This window comes from Barbus barbus (assembly GCF_936440315.1).
Source record: "Barbus barbus genome assembly, chromosome: 49".
In the NCBI taxonomy this organism is placed as follows: Eukaryota; Metazoa; Chordata; class Actinopteri; order Cypriniformes; family Cyprinidae; genus Barbus; species Barbus barbus.
This window is the reverse complement of record NC_136727.1, coordinates 11,241,557-11,266,982: the sequence shown is the minus strand read 5'-3', so window position 1 is coordinate 11,266,982 and position 25,426 is coordinate 11,241,557. Positions and strand designations below refer to the sequence as shown.

Below are 25,426 nucleotides of genomic sequence, written 5' to 3'. Positions count from 1 at the left end.
TCACCAGTGTTGGTATTTTGAATAAGCATCATTAGCGTTTCAATATTTTAGTGAATGTATGAGCTATGCTCTGATTTTACATTGTAATTTTGACAGCTTCTGAAATGGGTCATACCATTGATATGGTCCTAATTGACATAACATTTATGACATTATAGAAACTATTCTGCCTTATTATGTGTTTGTATAATCCAATCATAAAATTGTCATTAGAAAAATGCAGAAAAAAATATTATAGAATACAAATTATTGGTTATTGTCCAGCTGTGTATTTGATTTCTTAGCCAGTTAAGAAATTGCAGCAGTTTGATTGTTAGACCTGTTCTTATTTTATTTTATGTATTTATTTTTCTCCAGACTGAACAATTATTTACCCACAGTTTTTAGAATTTCCCCCTCATTCAAGTAGATATGAGCCGTAAAATGCATGACTAGAAATTAAAGAGCATCACCAAGATGGCAACCAAATGAACTAATGTGGAATGACTTTGGACATTTTTATATACGATTGTGACAATGAGGGCAGTTCAACTGATTGATTGCCATACAACACTTTTATTTAAAGATTTACAGAAGAATTCAAGAAAAAAAACTTCTTCCTTCATTTTTTTTATTAATTCACTTAATATTTCCTGCGATTTGGTGGATCCATTGAAGATATGCTGAAATCTTAGTATATACATTAGGACGCTCAGGTGAATTGCAGAGTTTTCTATACACAAAAGATGTGACACCAGCTGCAGTGTTTCCACAAACCAAAGGACCTCCTGAATCTCCCTGTTAAGAAACAAAGATCAGCACATCACCAGTGAAATCAGTTCATACATTACTATAAAGTCTGAAAAGTTTTTTGTGCATACTCTGCAAGATCCTCCATCACCATGTGCACAGATCATCTGTGAGGTGAAGTAGGTGGATCCCCATTTACGTAGACACTCTGTGTGGTTTATTATACTCATGTTTGCCTCCATTAGACGATCACTGTTTCGGCCATTTGTCAGTTTTCCCCAGCCCGCAACACTACAGAGAGTACCTCCATTAACATCTCCTTCCTTTGGTAATGATATCCATTTAACATAGTTGTTTAGTTGGATCCTTTTTTTTAGCTGTAATTCAAAATCACAACCCTTAAGAGATTTAATAATCTTTTATAAGACTGAACTGAAATTGATTATACTGCTGTTTTTGAAGTTAGTACAGAAACCCTGAAAGCCAATGTGTTTTTTTTTTTTTGTTAATATTTACAATTGCCTCTTAAAAAAGGATATTTGAATAGAAATTCAAACATAGTTATGTCAGGTTTATGCCACTTTTTCCTGATCAGATATTATTTTTAACAACTAAACATTTTGAGAGGCTCAAAATCACTCTCCAGAACATTCTCGTTCACCATTCCTGGCTGGTGGAATAATCTTCCCACCCCTATCCGGAACGCTGGATCTCTGGCAACCTTCAAGCAACAACTGAAAACTCATCTCTTTCGGCAGTACTTGACTTCATCCTAAACTTATAAAAAAAAAAAAAAAAAAACTTTCCCTCTATCTTTCTCTCCACCTACTAGTTTGTACTTATTTGAACAATGACTGAGACTTGGTGTTACGAGCACTTCCTCTGTCTGACTGCCTCTTCAAGATGAATCGCTTTTTGTATTCCCCAATTGTAAGTCGCTTTGGATAAAAGCGTCTGCCAAATGACTAAATGTAAAAATGTAAATGTAAATTTTACAGGTTGTTACCTTCAAAAGCATGATGTCATTCCAATGCGAACAGAATGTATAGTATGGATGTGGGATGTAGGACTTCACTTCAACATGGTATGAAATCTCACTTTTCCTTAAGTCATGAGCACCAACCACAACCGTCAGAATCTCTGGATATCTGTTGAAAGAGAAATGTGAATTTATTTAATTCAATCCATTGTCTTGTTGCACTGCAGTCATTTTGTCGATTTTTTAACTCAACATTGCAACTGAACAAAACTCTTACCCTTTCCAGCAATGTGCAGCAGTCATGACAAACTCGTCAGAGATGAGGAATCCCCCACAGACATGTGTCTTAATCGACTGAATAGAAACCATGTAAGGTCTGGAGTGGGGTTTTGCTTCTTTGCCATTCACAATAACCACATGAGCTGAGAGAGAGATAGAACTATTAGTCAGTTTATTCAGTACATACCAGTTAATATAGCTAACATGCTGTTATATAATCAGTCTCACCAGTGAAGGTCAGGTGTGGCAGCAGAGAGGCCAGCAGGAGAAGAGAGATGACAGTCATGATGAAGACAATCTATGAGCTCTTGCTGGCAAAACAGTATGTAAATGTGAGGATGGGTGGAGACACTGAGCTGCCTGTAAGCCTTTTTTTCCACCTCAATTTGTGGTGTCAGTAGCACTGATAGTAAGAAGTAATAGTGTTGCATATGAAACTACAACACACATATAAGATGTGCATGTAGTTCTGGATGTCAGAATATGCAAATGGTTTTTGTATTTATTTGTCTTGTGGCTATATTGAAACAGTGAGTAAACAGACTCAATTTTTCTTTAAAGTGGTAAGAGGAAATTAATTTTGTGATCATCATTATACTGTTGAATGAGCTCAACTTGAACCTGAACCCAAAATATTCCTTTAAGTATAGATCATATTAGAGTCATGATAGATAGATAGATAGATAGATAGATAGATAGATAGATAGATAGATAGATAGATAGATAGATAGATAGATAGATAGATAGATAGATAGATAGATAGATAGATGCTAAGGACCTCAGAGGGGTGGCTAGGGTATTCTAGGTGGTTGCTAGGGTGTTGCTGTGTGGTAGCTAAGGTGCTCTGGATTGTTGCTAGTGTGTTGCAAAGGTACTTGGAGTGGTTTCTATGAAAGTTGGTAGGCTAATCGGGGTGGTTGCTAGGGTACTTGAGGTGGTTGCTAGGGCACCTGTGGTGGTTGCTAAGGTGTTGGTATGTGATTGCCATAAGTCAAACATATTAAGGTTCTGCAATATATAAATATATTGTGGAAACTTAAATTACTGTAGAGCTGCTTTGCAACGATTTGTATCGTAAAAAGCGCTATACAAATAAACTTGAATTGAATTGAATTGCTAAGGTACCCAGGGTGGTTGCTAGCGTGTTGCTAAGTGGTTGCTAAGGTACCCAGGTCGGTTGCTAGGGTACCCAGGGTGGTTGCTAAGGTGTTGCTATGCGGTTCCAAATGTACCCGGGTGGTTGCTAGGGTGTTGCTATGCGGTTGCTAAGGTACCCAGGTTGGTTGCTAGGGTATCTGGGGTGGTTGCCAAGGTGTTGCTATGTGGTTGCTAAGGTACCCGGGGTGGTTGCTAGGGTGTTGCTACGTGGTTGCTAAAGTGTTGCTATGCAGTTGCTAATGTACCCGGGGTGGTTGCTAGGGTATTGATATGCGGTTGCTAAGGTGTTGCTATGTGGTTGCTAGGGTTAGAGCCCTGTATTTCGGCCCGACTTTTTTACACCTCTAGGGCCGGGCTTCGGGCCAATTTCCACGTCATAGTTCAGACGCGGGCCAGGCATCGGGCCTGTTTTGAGTTTCTCCTTATTTTATATTGTAGACATCTATCGTTTAGTGATTAAAAAAATTGCCACGCTGGTGGAAACAACACGAGACCGTGCTGCCGCGACTGAGAGCAGCTCTATGATGTTTAGTTTCCCGCAGCAGCAGCGTGCGCAAATGACTTCAGCGCAGCTGAATAGTTCTGCGTTCAAATGCACGCAATAGGCTAAAGCTTGCTGAAAAACCCCAGCAAACATAACCATGACTGTGTTTGCGGGAAATAGTAAGGAGATATTTGAATTATTTACTAATAAACTAATGTTTTCTGAGTCTGTGTCGCAAGGATGAAGTTGCTGATCCTGACTCGCCGTCTCCTCATTAGACGCGCCTTTAGAGAGAAATGCATCTTTATTGATTATGATTAAAATTATAATAAATTATAATTTTTGTTTTAAATTTTTTTTTTCGTTAAGTGATAATTTAAAGCTTTCTATAGATATATTTATCAAGTCTGTGAGGCATGTATTCGCTCAGTTTCGGTTTCATTTTTGTGAAGCACTCCTGTTAAAGACGGCAGAAAGCGCATCATGTTTGCTTTCTTTGTTTTATAAAAGAACTACCTTTTGTTGGTATTGTGAGTGCACACAAATACAAGTAGACCCTTTACAGGTCCGAATCATGTATTACTCTTACCTTTTATCAAAAAAAAAAAAAAAAATGATGGCATAGGCTATTTTAATTTGTTTCCACTGAAAAAAATCCAAAGCTGGTGTCACCATGTCCTGCAGAGCGCACTTTAGCTTCCACTCTCCGCACAAACTTAGATATAGGCTAGCACACATTATTATTATAGCGCAGGTTTAACATTTAAACATTGTTATATGCTTGAACTGTTTTAGAATATCTATAGATTTTATTTTAGGCAAGTCGTGATGATATGAGAAGGCTAAATTGATCAAACATAGGCTATGATCAGTTCATGCCGCTGGACGCTGGTCGTTACTTAAAAAAAAAAAAAAAAAAACTTATAGGCTATTTAATGAACAAAAATGCTCCAAACATTTTTCTAAATTAACTTAATAAAAAAAACAAAACAAATATAATAATTTTGCCATTACACACAAAACTGAACTATTTTTATAGCCGAAATAGTAGTATAAACTCTTTTAGGAGAAGGGGGAAAAAAAGATGGGCTCGGGTCGGACTCGGGCCGGTAATTCTGATAAACTGTCGGACGTGGGCCGGGCTAGGGCCTGAGCGTCTCGGGCCAGGGCCGGGCTAGGGCCTAAATTTCAGGCCCGTGCATGGCTCTAGCTAGGGTACCCGGGGTGGTTGCTAAGGTGTTGCTATGTGATTTCTAAGGTACCCTCGGTGGTTGCTAGGGTGTTGCTATGCGGTTGCTATGGTACCCGGGGCGGTTACTAAGGTGTTGCTCTGCGGTTGCTATGGTACCCGGGGCAGTTACTAAGATGCTGCTATGAGGTTGCTAAGGTACTCTGAGTGGTTGCTATGGTGTTACTATGCGGTTGCTAGGGTACTCGGGGTAGTTGCTAGGTTGGTTTGGATAGTTACTATAGTGTTGATAGATAGATAGATAGATTTTCATAAAGTCCACGTGAACCGGGAGTTGTTACTGACTTTATTTTAGTGTGGTGACATATTTCAAACTGAAACGGAATATTGAATAGAGGGCGGGGTTTAATTTTTGCACTCCTCCTCTCATGTCACTTGCAGCAAACTAACGGTTGTAGCTGCACAAACCAATGGAGCTTTAACCCATCAGAAGGGGTGGAGTCTACCTCTATGTAAGTTAGCTCGCAGCGCCATTCATCAGAATCATTCAACTGAAATGACAGTCATCATTTCTTGTGCAGCATACAGCACAGCTAGTGACACAATACTCGTTCCCTTATCCCTTATCTTTCAAACGTACTCTCAATTTGTGTATGGGGAATGCATCCAATCACGCCGTGCTATGAGCAAATGCAGAATGACCTGCCCTGCAAGCCCAATCTCGAAGAACTTGGTAAAGGGCCCCCAAGAATGTGAGCTAACTAGGCCCCAAGCACAGCTGAGGGTCATCAACATAATCATTTCCACCTACAGGAGGAAGTAGGCAATTAAGCAGACAAAACCCATGCTTGCAAGGCCGGGACGTCCAAATTCTAAAATCTAGCAAATGTGGACGGGCGACGACCAGCCGACGACCACTTGCTTAACTGACAATAACGCCAGTAACAGAGCAGTTTAGAGCGACAACGGCAGTAGTTCAGCCGAATGGAGTGGCTCAAAGGGAGGGCCCCGTAGGGCCCTCAGGACTACCGACAAGTCCCAGACCGGCACCATTCGAGGGTGAAGAGGATTCAATCTCCAGGCGCATTTCAAGAACTTAGCGATTAGATTGTGTCTGCTTAATGAATGGCCAGCTTCGAGGGAAAGATTCGCAGCGATAGCTGCCACATAAACTTTGAGTGTGGAAGGGGGGCACACCTGTTATCCAACAACTGTAAGTTAGCACGTGGGACACCTCACAAGAGACCAGATCCAGGCTTCGTGCAGGAACACCAGTCACGAAAGACTGACCATTTAAGGGCATAGAGGCACTGGCCTCCAAAATGGTATCACTTACTCTCACAGAGAGCTGCATAAGCTCCCGTTGAATCTCCAAACACGAAGTCTCCACAACTCCAGCCGGAGATGCCAAATCATGCCTTTTGCCTGCGAGAGCAGGTCCTTCCTCAGTGGTATCGGCCATGGGTCTGTTACTATAAGTCTATAATCGTACCAAGAAAAAAACGCTCGCTGTCTGGGTGACAACTGGCTCTTCTGAAGGTTGATTTGCAACCCGAGACGCTCTAGATGGCTGAGCAACAATGTTCTGTGAACAACTAGTTCTCATTCTAATCTGGCTAATACCAACCAGTCATCGAGGTAGTTCAATACTCTGATTTCCATCTGCCTCAGAGGGGAAAGAACCTTGTCCACGTACTTCGTAAAAGTGCGAGGGGCCAGAGACAGTCCAAACAGTACCCGTGTACTGATAGGCCACTCCCATGAATGCAAATCTCAAGAATGGTCTGTGATGACGGGCTATTTGGATGTGAAAGTAAGTATCCTTTAGATCCACCGTTAGAAACCAGTCCTCGTGGCAGATGTGCGTGAGGATCTGTTTCAAGGTTAACATCTTGAACGGCCGGCACATGAGCGAGCGATTCAGATGTCTGAGATCTAGAGTAGGTCTGAGACTGCCATCTTTCTTTGAATGAGGAAGTAAGGGCTGAAAGAGCCTGACTTGATGTTCGCTAAAGGTACTGTTTCCACAGCCCCTTTTTGCAAGCAGTGTTTGAACTTTGTGTCAGAGAACTCGTGCTTTGTTGTCCTGAACTGAAGTCTGAATAATGCCTCTGAAACGAGACAGCCTGCGAGCGAGCTGGAGCTAGTAACCTTGTTTTATTATATTTAGAACCCAACCTGACACGCCCGTAATGACTGCCCAAGCCATGAGCCATGATGCAAGGGGTTCTAATTTTGCGAATGAAAGCTCGCCGTGAGGGGGTGGGGAGCTTGTGTTCGCTAGTGTGAGTGTGGGAAGAGAAATTTTGCTCTTAAGTATTTGGTCCGCTATCGCAATGGTAAAAAATCAAGTACGTGCTGTGCCTGCAGGACGTGACCCGCTGGAAACAGATCTCCATCTCTCAGAGGCACTCGAAGAGATGGATGAGTGCAAACTACTTTTGAGGGAGTTCCGGTCGAGGCGAGAACTACTCCCTCCTCTTCCTTACTGCTGGATCAGGGATCTGGGTCTTTCGAGGGATCTGGGTCCTGCAATACTCGAGGGCGGGGACCATGGTGCTTTGGGTAAGGATACTGCTTTGCCATCTGGGGAAGCTGCTGTTGAAGCCCAGGCTCAGACTTCTGCTGGGGTTGAGGCGGCGCTAGTTCTACAGGCTGAGTGGCAGGGGTTTTCTGGCGACTGGTAGTCGCTGGACCAGAGCGCTTGGAGAGGAAGTGATGCAACGTTTGCAATGTCTTCTGAGCCTCAGAAAATCGTTCCACAAACCCGTCCATGGCAGGGCCAAAGAGGCCTTTCGGCGAAACCGGGTAATCCAGGAAGGCCATTTTCTCAGTGTCCCTGATTTCTGTAAGGTTAAGCCATAGTTGGTGCTCTAGCACCACTAGACTAGGCATCGCCTTGCCAATTGCCTGTGGTGTCGCTTTCACTAGCAATGTGCGGTAACAAAATAGATATTGTAAATTTTGATTTCATGTGGACATTAAGGGAAAAAAAATCTCTCCCAACTAATGCTGTAAACCAGTGGTTCTCAACCCATGACCCGTCACGAATACAAAGGTGGCCCACCATGCTGAACACAATTAAAAATATTTTCCAGTTTTACAATTCATACAACTTCATTGCACTGTTACTCCTTTCGAGCTGATTTTGACAAAATATTTAGGCTATAATATTATAAATCTTGTTGGTTTTGTATTGGCTGTAATATGTAAATGATATGCAGCCTGAGAGACTTGCACTTGGACCATGGTGCGGCCCAGTGGAAAAAAAGGTTGAGAACCATATCATGCTGTAAGGAATTATATTAAATCTCTCCCAACTAATGCTGTAAACTATATTAATAAAGCCTCAAACCACATTAATATCATGCTGGAAGCACATACAAGTCTGATAGGTAGCAGTTTTCCACTGTCGAGAGGAAACTGTTCTCCATAAAATGTGCAGTACAGAGAGCTATGTTTGATTTTATTTATGTGTGTATATATATATATATATATATATATATATATATATAAGAACAGGGTTAAAAATACATTTTAACCATTGCTCCCTAAGTCCAATGCTTGCTTTTAGGGCTGAAATGTTTCCTTGAGTAACTCGAATACAAAAAATCATTGAGGCAAATTATGTCCCTCGGAAGGCCAAACAAAGAGGCCCTGCAATTGGGGTGAAAGTATCTTTTAATTCTGCCCCGAATGCAAGCAGCTAATCTCGGCAGTCGGTAGCAGGCTAGTGTAGTTCATCTTGAACAAGCCTTTTGACTTTTGCTTATGCCTATGTCTATCTTGGACTTTTATGTCACTTCCTGTCTCCCGTGGTTTTTGTAGTTCGTTTGTTCATTAGCCTCTTTTCCACCCCTGTTGAAATACCAGCATATGCTGGTTAGGTAGGTTTTGAAGCTTGGATGCTGGTTTGAGCTGGTCCTGCGAAATCAAGGTCCTCCAGCTGTTTGGTGGAGGACCAACGGATCCCTGTGTTGGTGTTTTCTGTGGACGTTTTCAATATCCAGTCCAGTACCAGCAAAAAGATGGTTGGTGATAGCAAACAGCCCTGTCTCACTCCAGTCCACACTTCAAAAGGTTCGGTAAGTTTTCCTTTATGTATGACCTGGCATGTGGAGTGGCTGTGCAACTGCTGGATAATGGAAACAAACTTTGGTGGGATCCACAAGTGTGCCATTAGCTTCCAGACAGCTTCCCTGTCCACACTGTCAAAGGCCTTTTCAAAGTCCACAAAGACTGTGTAGAGTGGAGACTGCCATTCCAAGGACTATTCGATGATAATGCACAGGGTGGCAATATGGTCTATGCAAGACTATTCTTGTCTGAACCCCACCTGTTCATCTCGGTATTTAATCGATCTCTGGGCTAAATTATGAAAGACCGGAGTATCGATAAGCTCTGAAGTTATCGGTACTTCTGTCGGTATTGGAGAAATTAAGAAAACACACATACATTTATTGTTGCGCTCTCTCTCTCTCTCTCTCTCTCTCTCTATATATATATATATATATATATATATAATGTCGCCAGCTGTTTTTATGTGCAATAATATTCAAACATTTGTCTATGATGCATTTTTGCTATGCGCAATTCAGAAGCCAGATCGCGCTCACGCGGAGGAGCTTCAGCACACGCAACATGAAAGTCCTGTTTAATTATGATAGAAGAGAGAACCAACTATTCAAACATCTGCTCACACTTTAGGCCTGTGGCTGTTATATTAAGCTAAGTATTTTTTTTTTTTTTTTTTTCGATTTTGGCTTCTAAGGATTATAGCCGCATTTCTTCTAACACAACTCCCTTCCCTTCATAGCGGCGCGGATTCGTTCCTCCGAACCAAAACTTAACATCTGAATCAGCTCAATCAGTGATTGTTATAAAATGCCGTCTTTACTGTTGCTACATTGCAGGACATATTTGATAGTAAAACGTTGAAAGTACAATCTGCACAAGTGATGCTCTTCCCCAGGCTGAAATGTGTGTGCGCGCGTGTGCCTGCGCGGCGGCGTACTCCAAAACGGACAAGCAAAGTACACTTTGAGCTTCGGGCGCGTCGAAATAACACACAAAAATATGTCAAAAAATCCGATGCGTGTCAATATATTGTCTTAAAGTGTCAGACTGGAGCTTGAGCCATCAATGTTAATCAAAGAACAAAATGCAAAGAGAAAATCACCCACAGCTCTTAATCTGAACAACGTTATAGCTTTAATAAACATAAATCTATCAGTACATACAGTGAAAACTATGCAGTGCTCATTTACATTTGATTACTTTTGTAACTATTACTTACCTGAACATTAATATTAGTAGACCTTCATGGAAAAATGAAAGCACTGTTTATTTCATTTCGTTTGTGTGTTTGTTTTATTGTATTTGTCAGTTTGTTTTACTTTGTTTCTTTGTTCATGTTGTTACTGTATCTTATCTTATGTATATAAAACACTAAAAATACCTGCACACTGGTGCATTTACAAATTAATGAAGTGCAGGCATTTTTAGTGTTTTATATACATAAGATAAGATACTGTAAGAATATGAACAAAGAAACAAAGTAAAACAAAAAGTACAGATAAGAATACCGTTAAAGTACCGGATCGATAAGCAGTATCGGTAAGAGTAGTAATACCGTTAAAACCTTAACCATACCCATCCCTATTCATCTCACAGTCGCTTGTCTAGGGCCTCCTTCAATCTTTCAAGCATGATGAGTGTCAGGATCTTGCTGGGGACAGATAAAAGCATGATGCCTCACCAGTTATTGCAGCTGGACAGATCACCTTTCTTGGAGAGTTTTACTAGATGTCCTTGCCTCCATTCTTTGGGTACACGTTCTTGTATCCAGACTATTGTATTGTAGCAGAGGGAGAAGCATGTTGGTTGTTATTGAAACCTCTGCTTTCAAGGCCTCTGGTGGTATGCCGTCTGGACCTGCAGCTTTGCTTGCTTTTAGGGCTGAAATGTTTCCTTGAGTAACTCGAATACAAAAAATCATTGAGGCAAATTATGTGCCTCGAAGAATCGTTTAGTCCATTTACTAGGGATGCACTGAATTTTCGGCCACCGAAAATATATGCCGTAAGGTTTCACTCTCATCACTGTGCCGCATGACGCTCCGTTCAATATTCCGCTCTATGAATGTGCATTCTACTCAGTTACCGCTCATGCTTACCGGAAAAGCAGAGTCCGCTCAAATAACGCACCGACAGGACATTTCTATGTATTATACTTGTTCCTGTTTGCAGTAGCGCTACTGTGGTATGACATGCTGTAGTACAGCTGTACTGGGCAACGCTGGTAAAATCTCCTTCACTGATCTGATCCCCGCTATGCTCTGCTCACATGCACTGATAATATAGCTTTGCCAGGGGTTTAATATTTTTATACATTTACTTGATGTTTCTTTACACAGAATCATCATTTCTATTAATTTTCCACTGATTTACGCGATCTGATGAGCATTAACTCATATTATGCGATCATATCTCTGTATGAATGAATGGCAGAGATGCTGTTTTCATTTACTACACCCATACTGAAGTGCGTGATGCTTGCAGTGATTTCAGTGTGTGCCATCTCAATGAGTACATAAATACACAAACATCATCTCCAGAACTGCTCTGAGAGTCACTTCATGAGCATTTAATTTGAGTAAAACTAGCGTCATATAATATTCACACAGAAATGTAAAGAAAGGTATTCATTTAAAGGTATTTATGCCTTCATTTGATAACCAGATACACAACACAGAATTTCTGAGGAAAAAGAAAAACATTTCATAAGGCTATTTTAAGAATAAATAACAATAAAACATTAGGTGAGAGAAAATAAAACATAACTTTATAATTGTCATTTTCTTCAATCATATAATTATGATATACGTTGCTTGTAAAAAAGTGTTTGTTTCAGCCAGTTGAAGGGGTGGTACATTGTGTGCACATGATCAGGATGGTACCACCTCCGCCGCATTTTGAGAAGGGAAAAACCCTTTTTGCAGGACTATACATTATTTAGATAATTAGTCAAAAACAACAACAACAGTTATGTCTGATTCTGTTGCATAGAATTGAATAGAAATAATACATTGATATTTAATATTAATATATTTTCTGTCCAATTTTCTTTCAGTAAAAGTGTGGTTATTTTATTGGCTTGTGCGTTTTCAATTCTATGTCATTAAAATTGAGTTAAATTAAAAAGTCTTACAAAATTACTTTTATATTATTTAATAAAATAATTATTACAAAGCATTTTTGGTTTCGGTTTTCGGCCAAGCACATCCAGAATTCTCGGTTTTGGCCCAGAATTTTCATTTCGGTGCATGCCTACCATTTACTGTATTATATCTTTTCATGTGACAACACTGAAGAAATAACACTTTGCTACAATGTAAAGTAGTGAGTGTACAGCTTGTATAACAGTGTAAATTTGCTGTCCCCTCAAAATAACTCAACACAGCCATTAATGTCTAAACCGCTGGCCACAAAAGTTAGTACACCCCTAAGTGAAAATGTCCAAATTGGGCCCAATTAGCTATTTTCTCTCGCCGGTGTCATGTGACTCGTTAGTGTTACAAGTTCTCAGGTGTGAATGGGGAGCAGGTGTGTTAAATTTGGTGTTATCGCTCTCACTCTCTCATACTGGTCACTGGAATGGTTCAAGACCATACAGTGGTTTAACAGGACAGGTTCCACTCAGAACAGGCCTCGCCATGGTCGACCAAATAAGTTGAGTGCACGTGCTCTGCGTCATATCCAGAGGTTGTGTTTGGGAAATAGACATATGAGTGCTGCCAGCAGTGCTGCAGAGGTTGAAGGGGTGGGGGGTCAGCCTGTCAGTGCTCAGACCATACGCCGCACACTGCATCAAATTGGTCTGCATGGCTGTCATCCAGAGGTGGGTAGAGTATTCAAAAACTGTACTCAAGTAAAAGTAAAAGTACTTCTAAAAATATTTACTCAAGTAAAAGTAAAAGTAATAGTCTGAATAGTTACTTGAGTAAGAGTAAAAAAGTATCGGATAAAAAAACTACTCAAGTAGTTAGTTACTAGTTACTTTGGATTATATACTGAATATAGTCTATTTTTATTTAGATATATAGATTACATTTATGTAATATGTGTGTGTGTGTGTGTGTGTGTGTGTATACACACACACACTGCCTTTTAAATTTATTTATTTTTTATTTTTTTAATGTAATTTATTTCAGTGATGCAGATCAGAATTTTCATCAGCCTTTACCCCAGTCTTCAGAGTCACATAATCCTTCAGGAATCATGTTGATTTATTATCAATGCTGCTCTTTTTAGCTTTCTATTCATCAAAGAATCCTAAACAAAATGTCACAGGTTCCAAAAAATATTAAGCAGCAAAACTGTTTCCAACACTGGTAATAAATCTATAAAATATATTAGAATGATTTCTGAAAGGATCATATGACTCCGAAAACTGGAGTAAAAGCTGATGAAAATTCTGATTTGCATCACTGAATTAAATTATATTTTAAAGTAAATGAATTATGTATTATTCTATAACCTCTGAAAACTCCTCACATGACTGCTCTGAACATAACGAAACAAATGCATATTGACGGATCTTCTGTTCTGTAAAATGTAAACAAATGTAGCCTATATTTTTGCAAGCGTAAATATTGTAAAAATATGAATATTAATTGTGTCTAGAACAGGCCGCGCGCCGCTGCGCAGAGCTAACGCGGGTTCCGCGGGTGTTCATTTCATACTCTGTGACAGCTTATTTAATGTATAAATTATACATTGTATTTAATGTAAGGTACATGTACAACAAACTGGTAATGTCATAGTGGTATCGTGGCCTATACCTGTGGAACAGTAGACAGCACACACGGTGTTCATCTAATAAAAGATCTTCATATAGCTCTAGCAAACAAGCCTTTGCAGATTTGCTTTCACCTGAACTGTAGATCCAAAGCCACGTCTTCAGCGCTCTTGATGTTCTTAAACTCTCTGTTATCTGAGTGAGAACCGCTTCAGAGACTCAGCGCGTGCGGCAGGGAACTGAACGAATCATTCAAACTGATTCGCGAACCGAATCACTGGTTTGCCAACTGGTTTGATAAAGCCTTTATACAGAATCGATTCAAAAGAATGAATCATTCGCGAACGGGCATCGTTCATTGCCCAGAGAAAAGTAGATGGCGCGTTTGGAATAAACTGAAGCATTTTTAACTTGTATTGCATTAAGATAAAGTTGCGAGAGGCGCGACGCCCACAGTAACGAAGTAAAAGTACCGTTTTTTCTCTAAAAATATACTTGAGTAAGAGTAAAAGTACCCATTTTAAAATATACTCTAAAAGTATTAGTTACCCAAAAAATGTACTCAAGTAAATGTAACGAAGTAAATGTAACTCGTTACTACCCACCTCTGCTGTCATCCCAGAAGGAAGTCTCTTCTAAAGATGATGCACAAGAAAGCCCAAACAGTTTGCTGAAGACAAGCAGACTAAGGCATGGATTACTGGAACCATGTCCTGTGGTCTGATGAGACCAAGATAAACTTATTTGGTTCAGATGGTGTCAAGCGTGTGTGGCGGCAACCAGATGAGGAGTACAAAGACAAGTGTGTCTTGCCTACAGTCAAGCATGGTGGGAGTGTCATGGTCTGCGGCTGCATGAGTGCTGCCGGCACTGGGGAGCTACAGTTCATTGAGGGAACCATGAATGCCAACATGTACCATGAATGCCAACATGTACTGTGACATACTAAAGCAGAGACTGGGCAGCAGGGCAGTATTCCAACATAATAAAGACTCCAAACACACCTCCAAGACGACCACTGCCCTGCTAAAGAAGCTGAGGGTAAAGGTGATGGACTGGCCAAGCATGTCTCCAGACCTAAACCCTATTGAGCATCTTTGGGGGATCCTCAAACAGAAGGTGGAGGAGCGCAAGGTCTCTAACTTCCACCAGCTCCGTGATGTCATCATGGAGGAGTGGAAGAGGACTCCAGTGGCAACCTGTGAAGCTCTGGTGAACTCCATGTCCAAGAGGGTTAAGGCAGTGCTGGAAAATAATGGTGGCCACACAAAATATTGACACTTTGGGCCCAATTTGGACATTTTCACTTAAGGGTGTACTCACTTTTGTGGCCAGCGGTTTAGACGTTAATGGCTGTGTGTTGAGTTATTTTGAGGGGACAGCCAATTTACACTGTTATACAAGCTGTACACTCACTACTTTACATTGTAGCAAAGTGTAATTTCTTCAGTGTTGTCACATGAAAAGATATAATAAAATATTTACAAAAATGTGAGGGGTGTACTCACTTCTGTGAGATACTGTACATATGGAGCACTGTGTTTGCAACCACATGCTCCTTTAAAGGATTACACACACACACACACACCAGTACGCAGAGAGACATATATAGAGGGTTTATTCTCCAAATAACTTTAATTTCATGTTTGTGAAAAATGGGTTAAGAAATTTTGTGTATGACTCTTGTTTTTGTTCCACGTTAGCTTCCTGTCCACTAATTCTTGCCTCTTACAAAAGCCACACAGCCTTCTAAGAAGACAGTAAATGCTTATGTTATGCCTGAGCAGTAGTTAGGCTGAAACTTGAAAGTGAAGTTAGGTTTTTTTGTTTGTTTTGTTTTTATTACTATTATTTTGATATATGTCTTAGTTTTAGGTTGTACTATGTTTCCTTTTTTTTTTTTGATCTATGTCTTAGTTTTAGGTTGTACTATGTTTCCTTTTTTTTTTTTTAAGTAATTTGAAATTAATTTTTATATTTTTATTAATGATGTTTTTCATTTATATATTTGTAGTTGCATTTTGAATGTAATATGGCATTTAAATGGGGTTAGTTTTCACAGTTATTTCAGCAATTTCAGCAATAAAAATGTACATTTTTCTAAAAAGGAAACAAATTACTTGTTCATTTTAAGAGACCTGTCTATTTTCTCTTGTATATTTAGTATTGCTCTTTAATAAAGAAAGCGGATTTTGGATGCGATTATTAATCGGGATTAATATATATGATGCCGATATATGATGCTGATTTTTTCAAGTAGGGCTCGCTGCAGTCCACAAGATCCAGGAGGCATGGTTGGATCCACATCTAGGGGGTGGAGATTGGTAGGTTTAGGGGTGGAGATGGGGTGGGTTTAGGGATCAGGGGGTGGAGATGGGTAGGTTTAGGTATATGTAAGGTGGGAGGAGTTGGATGTTCCTCGAGTTTTTTGGCTGATATGTTTGGCCGATTTTCTGTTTTTCCCCCTTCATCTCATAAAAGAGAGTTTAAGTAAATGATTATTGCAGGGCACAAGATGCTAATAGTAGTAGTAGTAGTACTAGTAGTAGTAGTAGTAGTAGTAGTAGTAGTAGTAGCCTAATTAATAGTAATAGCCTAATACATGGATCAAAACTTAAGCACCTTCTCAAAACAATTCTGAAACATGCTTTTTGTTTATGTTTGCTGACAGACACCAGTGTTTCCCACAGACTTGCAAATGCAAATTTATTCTCTGCGAGCAGGATGTGCTGTTGGAGCGGGAGATGTAGCGGTTTCCCCGGTAACGGCTGTAATCAAATAAGCACCGACAGGGCTGTCGCTAATGGGGTGAAAGGTGGTGACGATTATAGAGGCCCACGGCTGAGGGGGGCCCCCCGGGCGATATCAACCAACTGGTTGAGGCCAGCCTAAAAAGACGCTCAGGACAGTTGATGGGCCACTGCTGCGTGTCGTCACGAAAGCTTATCATTTGGACGTGTTTTTAAGCTTTGCCAATATAAACATTCAAAAGAGTTTAAAGCATTCAAACACAAGACGCAGAAAAGCTCAACTGAGTAGGCTACTCTATCGCATGCCGTGATCGGTGCGCACGCAGAGAGCCGTGCCTCACAGACAGCAAGACCGAACCGAACTCTCCTTTGCGTCCTCCTCCACCTGAACGAACAAATTGCAGTTTAAACATGCAAACAGAAAAAGATGCAAAAGAGCCTAGTACAGCACCCTTGCGCGGTGTTCTGTGCGCACAGGGCGCACGCATGAGCGAGTCTCAAAGCACTTGAACACCGAATTTGCCTTTTCTTGATCTTGTACCGACAAATACATACAACATTGTCAAAATACCCGCCTTGAAGAGTATCCTCGAAAAAACTGTCTTAAGTGAAAGTAAACAGTTCGAAAGGAATCGGATGTGCATCATTATATTGGATGTATTATCTCTTAAAGTGGCTGCGCCTAATTTACTATATGCTGCCCGGTGTCCTTAATGTTAATCCTAGAAAATGAAAGAAAGAAAATCACCCACTGCTCTTGACTGAATTACTTTGTAGTTTTAACAAGAATTAATCCACAGTCAAACCAAAAATTATTCAGACACCAGAATTTTTGATATTTCTTTTTTTTTTACTAGTGGGTGCAGGACACTACTGTTCATTTATGCAAGTGAGTATAGCAAAATAAAATAAACTGTGACATATTATACCCAAAAAGTCTTCATACAGTGGTGGACTACCAGAAAAATGTATATAAAATTTGGGACCAAAAATTATTCAGACACTTCCTTTAATTGCTAATGCAACCTTTTTACAGACTGAACAAAATTAAGCATTGCTTAGTAATTGTTCAACAAACTATTGATAGTTGTGTAAATATTGTCATACTAACAGTGGTCTGAATTGTTGGATAGGTGGTTTATTTGGGGATCTCCTACCATACTAAAAAGTGATATTCTTAATTCTTACACAAAATGAGGTAAAGTTATATTTTAATTTTTACTTATAAGTAGGCTATATAAATAAATTTGACTTTACAATTCCTTCCCAATCAAAGGTGGTATGCATTGCATTAGCAGAGCAGTTTCACAATCTTCAAGTTGGGTGTAGTAAAACGTCTCAGAAATGCTTGTCAAACCACATGAGCTGATGAGCTGTAGACCACAACTGCCATATTTTAGGGGTGTAGATTCACAAGTCTTAGTAGAAGTTTCCACTATGAATAATGTAAATGGTTTGCAGCTTGAAGCCACCAAATACATGTTCCTCATCAGAGCTGCCAACTTTTGAGTTCAACTTGGAATGAGAATTCCCACAGCGGGTTGGATAGGTGGTTTATTTGGGGATGTTTTTGTGTATAAACTGTATAGTCCATTTCAGAAAGCTGGGGATGGTGACCTCTGGTTTTGAGTTGAGAGAACTGCAGAGATAACAAACTTGTTCTAAATAATCTTCAGTCATTCTAGAAAATGAAACCATTTGGCATGAAATGTATCTCGTGACACTTTGTAAATAGAAAGGGAACTTAGGGAAATGTTGCTATATGGCAACAGTGTACCATAATGGAAAATGGTCAAAAATTCTATTTAAATGCACATTTCTTTTAGAAATCGATAGATTTATATACTCTGAACTTTAAACTTGAAGGCTAACTCATCCTCAGACTTATCGCATGAAAGAGCTTACTCTGCACTCTTCCTATTGGCCTTTTTGTAAAATATTGCTGTTCATTTAATGAAAAGAAGAAATAATTTTATTTATATATAAAATACAATGTATTTCAAATAAATAAAAAATAAATAACTGCAGTAATAATATTGATGCTACTATCTATAAAAAATCCCAATGGATGTAAGGGAAACAGGTCAATTTAGCTCAAAGGGAAACATTTATGATTTTATAGGAAATTTGTGAAAAATCACTGCTTTGCAGCTGATCACTGAGTTGGTCTACGATTCACTGAACGAGCTGTATAACATCAACTCTGAACTGGATATTAAAATCCAAAATATAGTGAAAACACTATTAAATAGCACAGTAACAATATCGTCAGTTTAAGACATTAACTTGTAAGCACAAAACACAAGATACTTCTATTTTCAATATAAATAAGACTTTATTGGATAAACCTAAGACATGAACTAATCTAAAACATGAACACAAGCATTCACACATTCAGTTGCAGGAAGAGATAAAGTGATGAAAGAATGAGTTTAAGAGAACGAAAACGCGAAATCCCAAGTTTACAGCAATATGTGCAATTGCATGGACCTGAACAACCATCAATCACTTAATTAACCCTCGCATTGAGTTTCTCAATGAGGCTAAAATTTATATTAAATGCACCAATTCCGCTAAAATCTGGAGTTGTATTACTTGCATTGGTTTTGTGTAAAAGGATTCCCTCTTGTGTAGTTGGTGCAGGAAAGGGGGTTTCCGAAGGTTGCTGATTGGTTGGAAGTTCAATAGTCGTTGAAGTGATGTCTTGGGAAGCCAATGGTTGGGCATTGGCTGAAGATGCGGAGTTGTGGCTGGTAGAAGTTTTGAGGCGGTCACAGACTCGAGTTGAACTCGGAGACAAGGAGTGGCGGTAAAACTTAAACAGAATACGAAACTCTCAACGGAAAAGAAAAGAAACTAAAGTAAAAGAAAGAAAGGATGTAACGAGGCTAGGTGTTTTTTCTTCTCATCGTGGTGTTAGCAGAATGGCGCTCAAAGAACGCAGAAAGTGAAGACAAAAAGTATGGCTAAAAAGCAAGAAGCTAAATAGCGAAGAGAGAGCATTTGATGATGTCCTGAGTTTTTAAACTCGGTTTTGGAACTAGTTCCAAACTAGTGTCTTGACCAATTAGATATTATCTTAGCTCGGGGTGTTGCTGTGTTTCTCCTCCCAATCCATAAATCAACATGTTATCTCATCAGTCACATGGTCCGATTTTTCCAACTCTTTGCAGAGTATAATTTTGGACATGATTTCTATAACCAGAATATGATACACTTGACAAAGTATTCATTGGAAGAAGCGTTTCAAGTGTGAATTTTCGGGACACTAAACACCATCGAGCTGCTCTCAGTCTGGGCGGCACGGTCTCCTGTTGTTTCCACCAGCACGGCAATTTTTTTAATCACTATTCAATGGATGTCTACAATATAAAAATAAGGCGAAACCCAAAACAGGCCTGAGGCCCAGCCCGCGTCTGAACTGTGACGTGAAAATTGGCCCGAAGCCCGGCCCTAGAGGCCCGGGCCAAAGTGCAGGGCTCTAGTTCTAACACCAATCTGATCGAATCTTAAATTGTCTGATTCACTCTGATATCCTGCAGGGCAAATACATTACTGCAATTCCACTGTGGTACAGCATTGCCATATAGAAACATAGATATTTCAGTAAAACTATGTTAGATAAAATCAAATTGTGAATAAAAATATCTCATTTACTTATATGCTGCAAAAACAATATCCCCGAAAAGAGATGTTTAGATATTAGGTTAACAGAGCAATTTCTGGAGCACTTCAACAGGTGTCTTCCATGTGAGGGTGACTGTGGGAAAAGAGTTTTGAACAGACATTCAAATGTCATGAGACTAAGACATTGGCTACCTTAACGCCTGCTCTTTTAATTCCCGTAGTGCAAGATATTGTTTGTTTGTTTTTCAGAATAAGTAGAAATTAAGTGGTGAATAAAGGTTTTTTGTTTGAGGTGCATGCTGTGGGTTTTCTTTTTTCTTTTTGTCTTCTACAGGTGGTGAATGCGAGCAGGCCTGGCCCTCTTTTGAGTCTTGTGGAGAGTTTCCACTTTTATGGATTTTGTTATTGACACACAGATGTTTTAATTAGTGTTTTAATTTCTGAAGGTCCATGCTAGGAAAATAAACTTGCGAATTTGATCTTTTTGTAATAGAGTATTGTGATTTGTGGAGGCTCCTTCTGCCTTTATTAGGAGGTGGCGCAGTCAATTTAAACTTCCGATACGAAATTTTTGAGTTGCAAAAATACTTATTAATAAAGTCACGGGGCAGCACTGAGAAGTTTCTGTGCGCATGTTTGAGCCGTGCTGCACAGTACTGTGAGTCTGTACGGTATGCATTTGCATTAGTTTGAGAAAGAGTGGGAGAAAGAAAGTGTGGCTACTAGAAAATTTGGAAGCCTGCTGCTATTTTATAGGGCTGTAATAATAAGGAACATGTACACATATTGATGCTTCACACATGATTATTTTATTGAAAATTTAAACAAATACTTCATCCTTTTTCTTTGCCAAAATCACTTAAAATTTGCAATTACGGAGTGGATCCATGGAAGATATGCTGAAATCTTTGCATAAACTTCAGGTCGTTCACGACTATTGCAGACTTTTGCGTCACCAAAGGATGTGACACCGACTGCAGTGTCTCCACAAACCAAAGGACCTCCTGAATCTCCCTGTGAAGAGAGACAGATCAACACATGACTGATGTGATACTTCTCACTATTGATGGTCTCAAATTGATATTGTTTTTACATACACTACAGCTTCCTCCATGGCCGTAGACACACATCATTTGTGAGGCTGAGAATTTGTCTTTCCATTTATTTTTGCATTCAGTGTTATTCATGATCTTCACGTCTGCTTCCATGAGACGTGTGCTCTTTTTCCCTTTAAAACTCAGTCTTCCCCAGCCAGCAACACTGCAGACAGAATCAGCTTCAATGTCTCCCTCTTGTGTTGGTATGGAAATGATCTTGACAATCCTGTTTTGTTTAACTTCTTTCTCTAGCTGTAATACAAAAACATTATTATCATTAAAAGACAGACTGACTAATCATTTAATAAGAGTCAATTTATATTTTCTTCCTGTCCTTAACATCAACCTGCCAAAAGGGACTACGGATGAAAATTAGCCAGTGTTGGCTAAATCTGTTGCATTTTACATATTGTTTGTGTTATTAATGTGCTTTGTCCCTGATTAAATTAATGAAATTAAATGAAATTTAACTACTGTTACCCTCAAAAGCATAATGTCATTCTGCAAAGTGTGAATGTTAAAGCACGGATGCTTGTGGTAAGACTTCACTCCGATGAGGACAGACCCTTTTTTCTTTTTTAGATCATGTGCACCAACCACAGCTGTTAGTTTCTCATTTCTGTGGAAGAAAATCTTAAGTATAATAAGCAATTTTTAATTATGATATTATGATCCTAACTTATCATTACAATTCACACTTAAGTCTTACTTGCAATGTGCAGCAGTCATGACAAATCTATCAGAAATGAGGAATCCACCACAGACATGTCTTCGGCTCCTCTGAAGAGAAACCATGTAAGGTCTGGAGTGGGGTTTTGCTTCTGTGCCGTTCACTATACCCATCTTCACATGAGCTGAAATAGAGAGAGTGGTATAAATCCGCTTATTTGACAGATACCAATTAAATATATATATTTTAAAAATCAGGATAATATGCTGTTATATAATCAGTCTCACCAGTGAAGATCAGGTGTGGCAGCAGAGAGGCCAGCAGGAGCAGAGAGATGATGGTCATGGTGAAAACAATCAGCAAGCTCCCGCTATAAAACACTTTATACTGTAAATATAAGGATGGGTGGAGGCACTGAGCTTGCAGTAAGTGGTGTTGTTGTTGTTTTTTTCACCTTATGGTGTCAGTAACACTGTTGTTGTCTGCATCATGTTATATGAAACTGCAATATACAACATGCATGTAGCTCTGTCTGTATTGTGTGTTTCTCAGTGTCAGAATATGGAAATGGCTATACTATTGAAATAAATTTTCTGCTTATCGTTTTATGCATGTTTAAGGGCTAAAATGCATGTGCATAGTTCAGTAGGAATAGCAAGACATAGCATCAAAGTTTTAAAATAATTCATTTAAAACACACACACGCATATATATATATTATATATATATATATATATATATATATATATATATATATATATATATATATATATATATATATATATATTCCGAATTAATTATTCCGATAAGCTAAGGATCCAATTCTCTTCCAGTGACACAGCTTCAGTGTGGAAAGGTCTGAAAGACATCACCAATTACAAGACACCATCCCTCAGCACTGTGGAGAATCATCAACTGGCAGACGGTCTTAAAGAGTTCTATTGTAGGTTTGAAAAAACACCATTCAAACCGCTGGCAACCCCCCTCTCCTCCACACCTGAACTGCAGATAAGAGAAGATGACATGCGCCAGGTCTTCAAAAAGAACAAGAGAAGGAAGGCACCAGGCCCAGACGGTGTGACATCAGCCTGTCTGAAATCCTGTTCTGACCAGCTGGCCCCCATCTTCACACAGATCTTCAACAGATCACTGGAGCTGTGCGAAGTCCCCTCATGCTTCAAACGCTCCACCATCATCCCCGTCCCAAAGAAACCCAAGATAACAGGACTTAACGACTACAGACCTGTGGCTCTAACATCTGTGGTCATGAAGTCATTTGAAAAACTGGTTTTGGCTTATCTGAAGGATATCACTGGACCCCCTGCAGTTTGCCTACAGAGCAAACAGGTCTGTGGATGATGCAGTCAACATGGGACTGCATTACACACTGCAACACCTGGACAGACCAGGGACTTATGTGAGGATCCTGTTTGTGGACTTCAGCTCTGCCTTTAACACTATCATTCCAGACCTCCTCCTGCCCAAACTAACTCAGCTTTCCGTGCCCACCTCCGTCTGTCAGTGGATCAACAGCTTCCTCACAGACAGGCAGCAGCTAGTGAGACTGGGAAAATACACATCCAGCACCCACACAATCAGCACTGGAGCTCCTCAGGGCTGCGTTCTCTCCCCACTGCTCTTCTCCCTCTACAACAACGACTGCACCTCTAAAGACCCCTCTGTCAAGCTCCTGAGATTTGCTGACGACACTACACTGTTATGTGAAATAGAGGACCAAAAGGCGAGATAGCGATAACTCAGTCTTTAATGAAAATTATTCACTGAGACGGGAAGGAACATAAATCTTCTCAGGGTTCTTTGATAACAGTCCAACAGAAAACTTTGCTTGTAAAACTGGAACATAAATGCAGGTAGCAAATTAATAAAGCTGGAACTCTTGATGCGCAGCAAAGTGTTGGGTGAAGTTGAGGTCCCCGTGGAGGCTGCAGAGAGAGGCGACGCCCGCCGAGGGATGCTGCGTCTGGTCAGGAACTCAGCGTCTGAATCGGCAGGACAGAGTTCAGTGAGCGAGTAAGAGACTGGAGGGAAATACCGGTTCGAGGAGAGGCATCCACACGATAAACACACGGCAGACCAGGACAGGACAGGACAATACAAGACCTTGGTTCAGCTCCACAAGAAAGGTAAGAGAAGCGTCATCTGCATAGAAAGCTTGGAATAAACTGACAAAGAGACAGAGAAAGGGAGGGTTAGAAATAGTAGGAAGCATCAGGGGAAAAGGAGAAACAGGTGAGAGGATAGAGCGGAGATTAGGGTAAATGGGAACAGCTGAAACCGATGAGGCTAAAGAGACGGTGTAGTGAATGAGTGTGACGTGCGGTCACGAGAGGAGGCAGAGAAGCGAGGAACCCAGATCATGACACACACTGATTGGCCTCATCCAGTGACGAGTGACGAGTCTGCTTACAGACAGGAGGTTAACCTGTTAACGTTTACCAGAGCGACGGCGCACTGAAGCGTTTTTTTCCCCACTAGTTTAATGTTTATGAATGAATTTAACGTGAAAGAATATCATTAATCTTGGCAAACTATATATCATTCTGAAGGTGGCCAAACTACAAACAAGATGGCGCCGCTGTGTTCGGACGCCGTTAGGTTCGCTCCACTGAGAATTTGCTTCTACCTTCCTTTTTACTTAGTTTTACTTTCTCTTTTTACACATCTCACGTCGGCACTGATCACCTACAACATAGAAACACTTTTGGACATTGGAAACCGCTACACCAACCTGTTTCAGGACACTTTATCCACAAATCCTGCGTGGCCTCTGGAGATTATTCGGAACGCGGAGATAAACAACACCCCCCCGAGGCGACGGATCAAGAAACACCGCGGGAAGCGCGCTGGAATTCGAGTCAGACTCAGGAAAAGGGCTCACAGTCCTCCTCTCCCAAGCATTCTCCTCGCTAATGTCCAATCCTTGGAGAATAAGATGGACGATCTTAGAGCCAGGATTAGTTTCCAACGGGACATTAGGGACTGTAACATCCTTTGTTTGTCAGAAACGTGGCTTTCGTCCTCGGTCCCGGACACTGCTGTAATGCCGAGTGATAACTTCTCTGTCTTTCGGACGGACAGAACAGCAGAGGCCGGTAAATCCAGGGGTGGAGGAGTAAGTTTCATGATCAACAAGAAATGGTGTGACCCCAGGAATATCTCCATTCTGTCGCGTTCCTGCTCGCCTCATCTGGAACATCTTTCCATTATCTGCCGCCCATTTTATCTGCCCCGGGAGTTTTCATCGATCATTGTTACTGCTGTGTACATTCCACCACAGGCGGACACTGGCTTGGCTTTGTCTAAACTTCACGATGTGCTCAGCGGCCACATTAACAAACATCCTGACGCTGCCTTCATCATCGCGGGGGACTTTAACAAAGCCAACCTCAAGCAGGTCATGCCGAACTTTTATCAACATGTATCCTGTCCAACTAGAGGACCAAACACACTGGATCATTGCTACACTCAGTTCAAGGATGCCTACAAAGCCCGCTCACTACCGGCTTTTGGCAAATCGGACCATGCCGCCATCTTTCTAACACCGAGATACAAACAAAGGCTCGTTCAGGAACCTCCGGTGCAGAGAGTAGTGACGCGCTGGTCCTCCCACTCAGAGACTATGCTGCAGGCGGCGCTTGATGACG

General features: G+C 40.4%; 2 protein-coding genes across 3 annotated transcripts; both read right to left on the bottom strand.

Annotated features, from left to right (window-relative positions):
- Positions 1-539: 539 nt before the first annotated feature.
- LOC306867321 (mast cell protease 1A-like) lies at positions 540-2,310 on the bottom strand. Of its 2 annotated transcripts, XM_079412922.1 has the most exons (5): positions 2,216-2,310; positions 1,986-2,130; positions 1,736-1,877; positions 861-1,106; positions 540-777 (listed from the first exon to the last, which is right to left on the bottom strand). In XM_079412922.1, the coding sequence occupies exons 1-5, from the start codon at positions 2,271-2,273 to the stop codon at positions 619-621; spliced, it is 750 nt and encodes a 249-aa protein (XP_079269048.1). In that variant the 5' UTR covers positions 2,274-2,310; the 3' UTR covers positions 540-618. The 2 variants fall into 2 exon arrangements, with proteins under 2 accessions (XP_079269048.1, XP_079269049.1); XM_079412923.1 differs by lacking the exon at positions 861-1,106.
- An 18,472-nt stretch (positions 2,311-20,782) lies between these two features.
- Positions 20,783-22,148, bottom strand: LOC306867320 (granzyme-like protein 1). Its single transcript, XM_079412921.1, has 5 exons — positions 22,049-22,148; positions 21,801-21,945; positions 21,572-21,710; positions 21,092-21,343; positions 20,783-21,008 (listed from the first exon to the last, which is right to left on the bottom strand). The coding sequence occupies exons 1-5, from the start codon at positions 22,104-22,106 to the stop codon at positions 20,850-20,852; spliced, it is 753 nt and encodes a 250-aa protein (XP_079269047.1). The 5' UTR covers positions 22,107-22,148; the 3' UTR covers positions 20,783-20,849.
- Between the last annotated feature and the right edge of the window lie 3,278 nt (positions 22,149-25,426).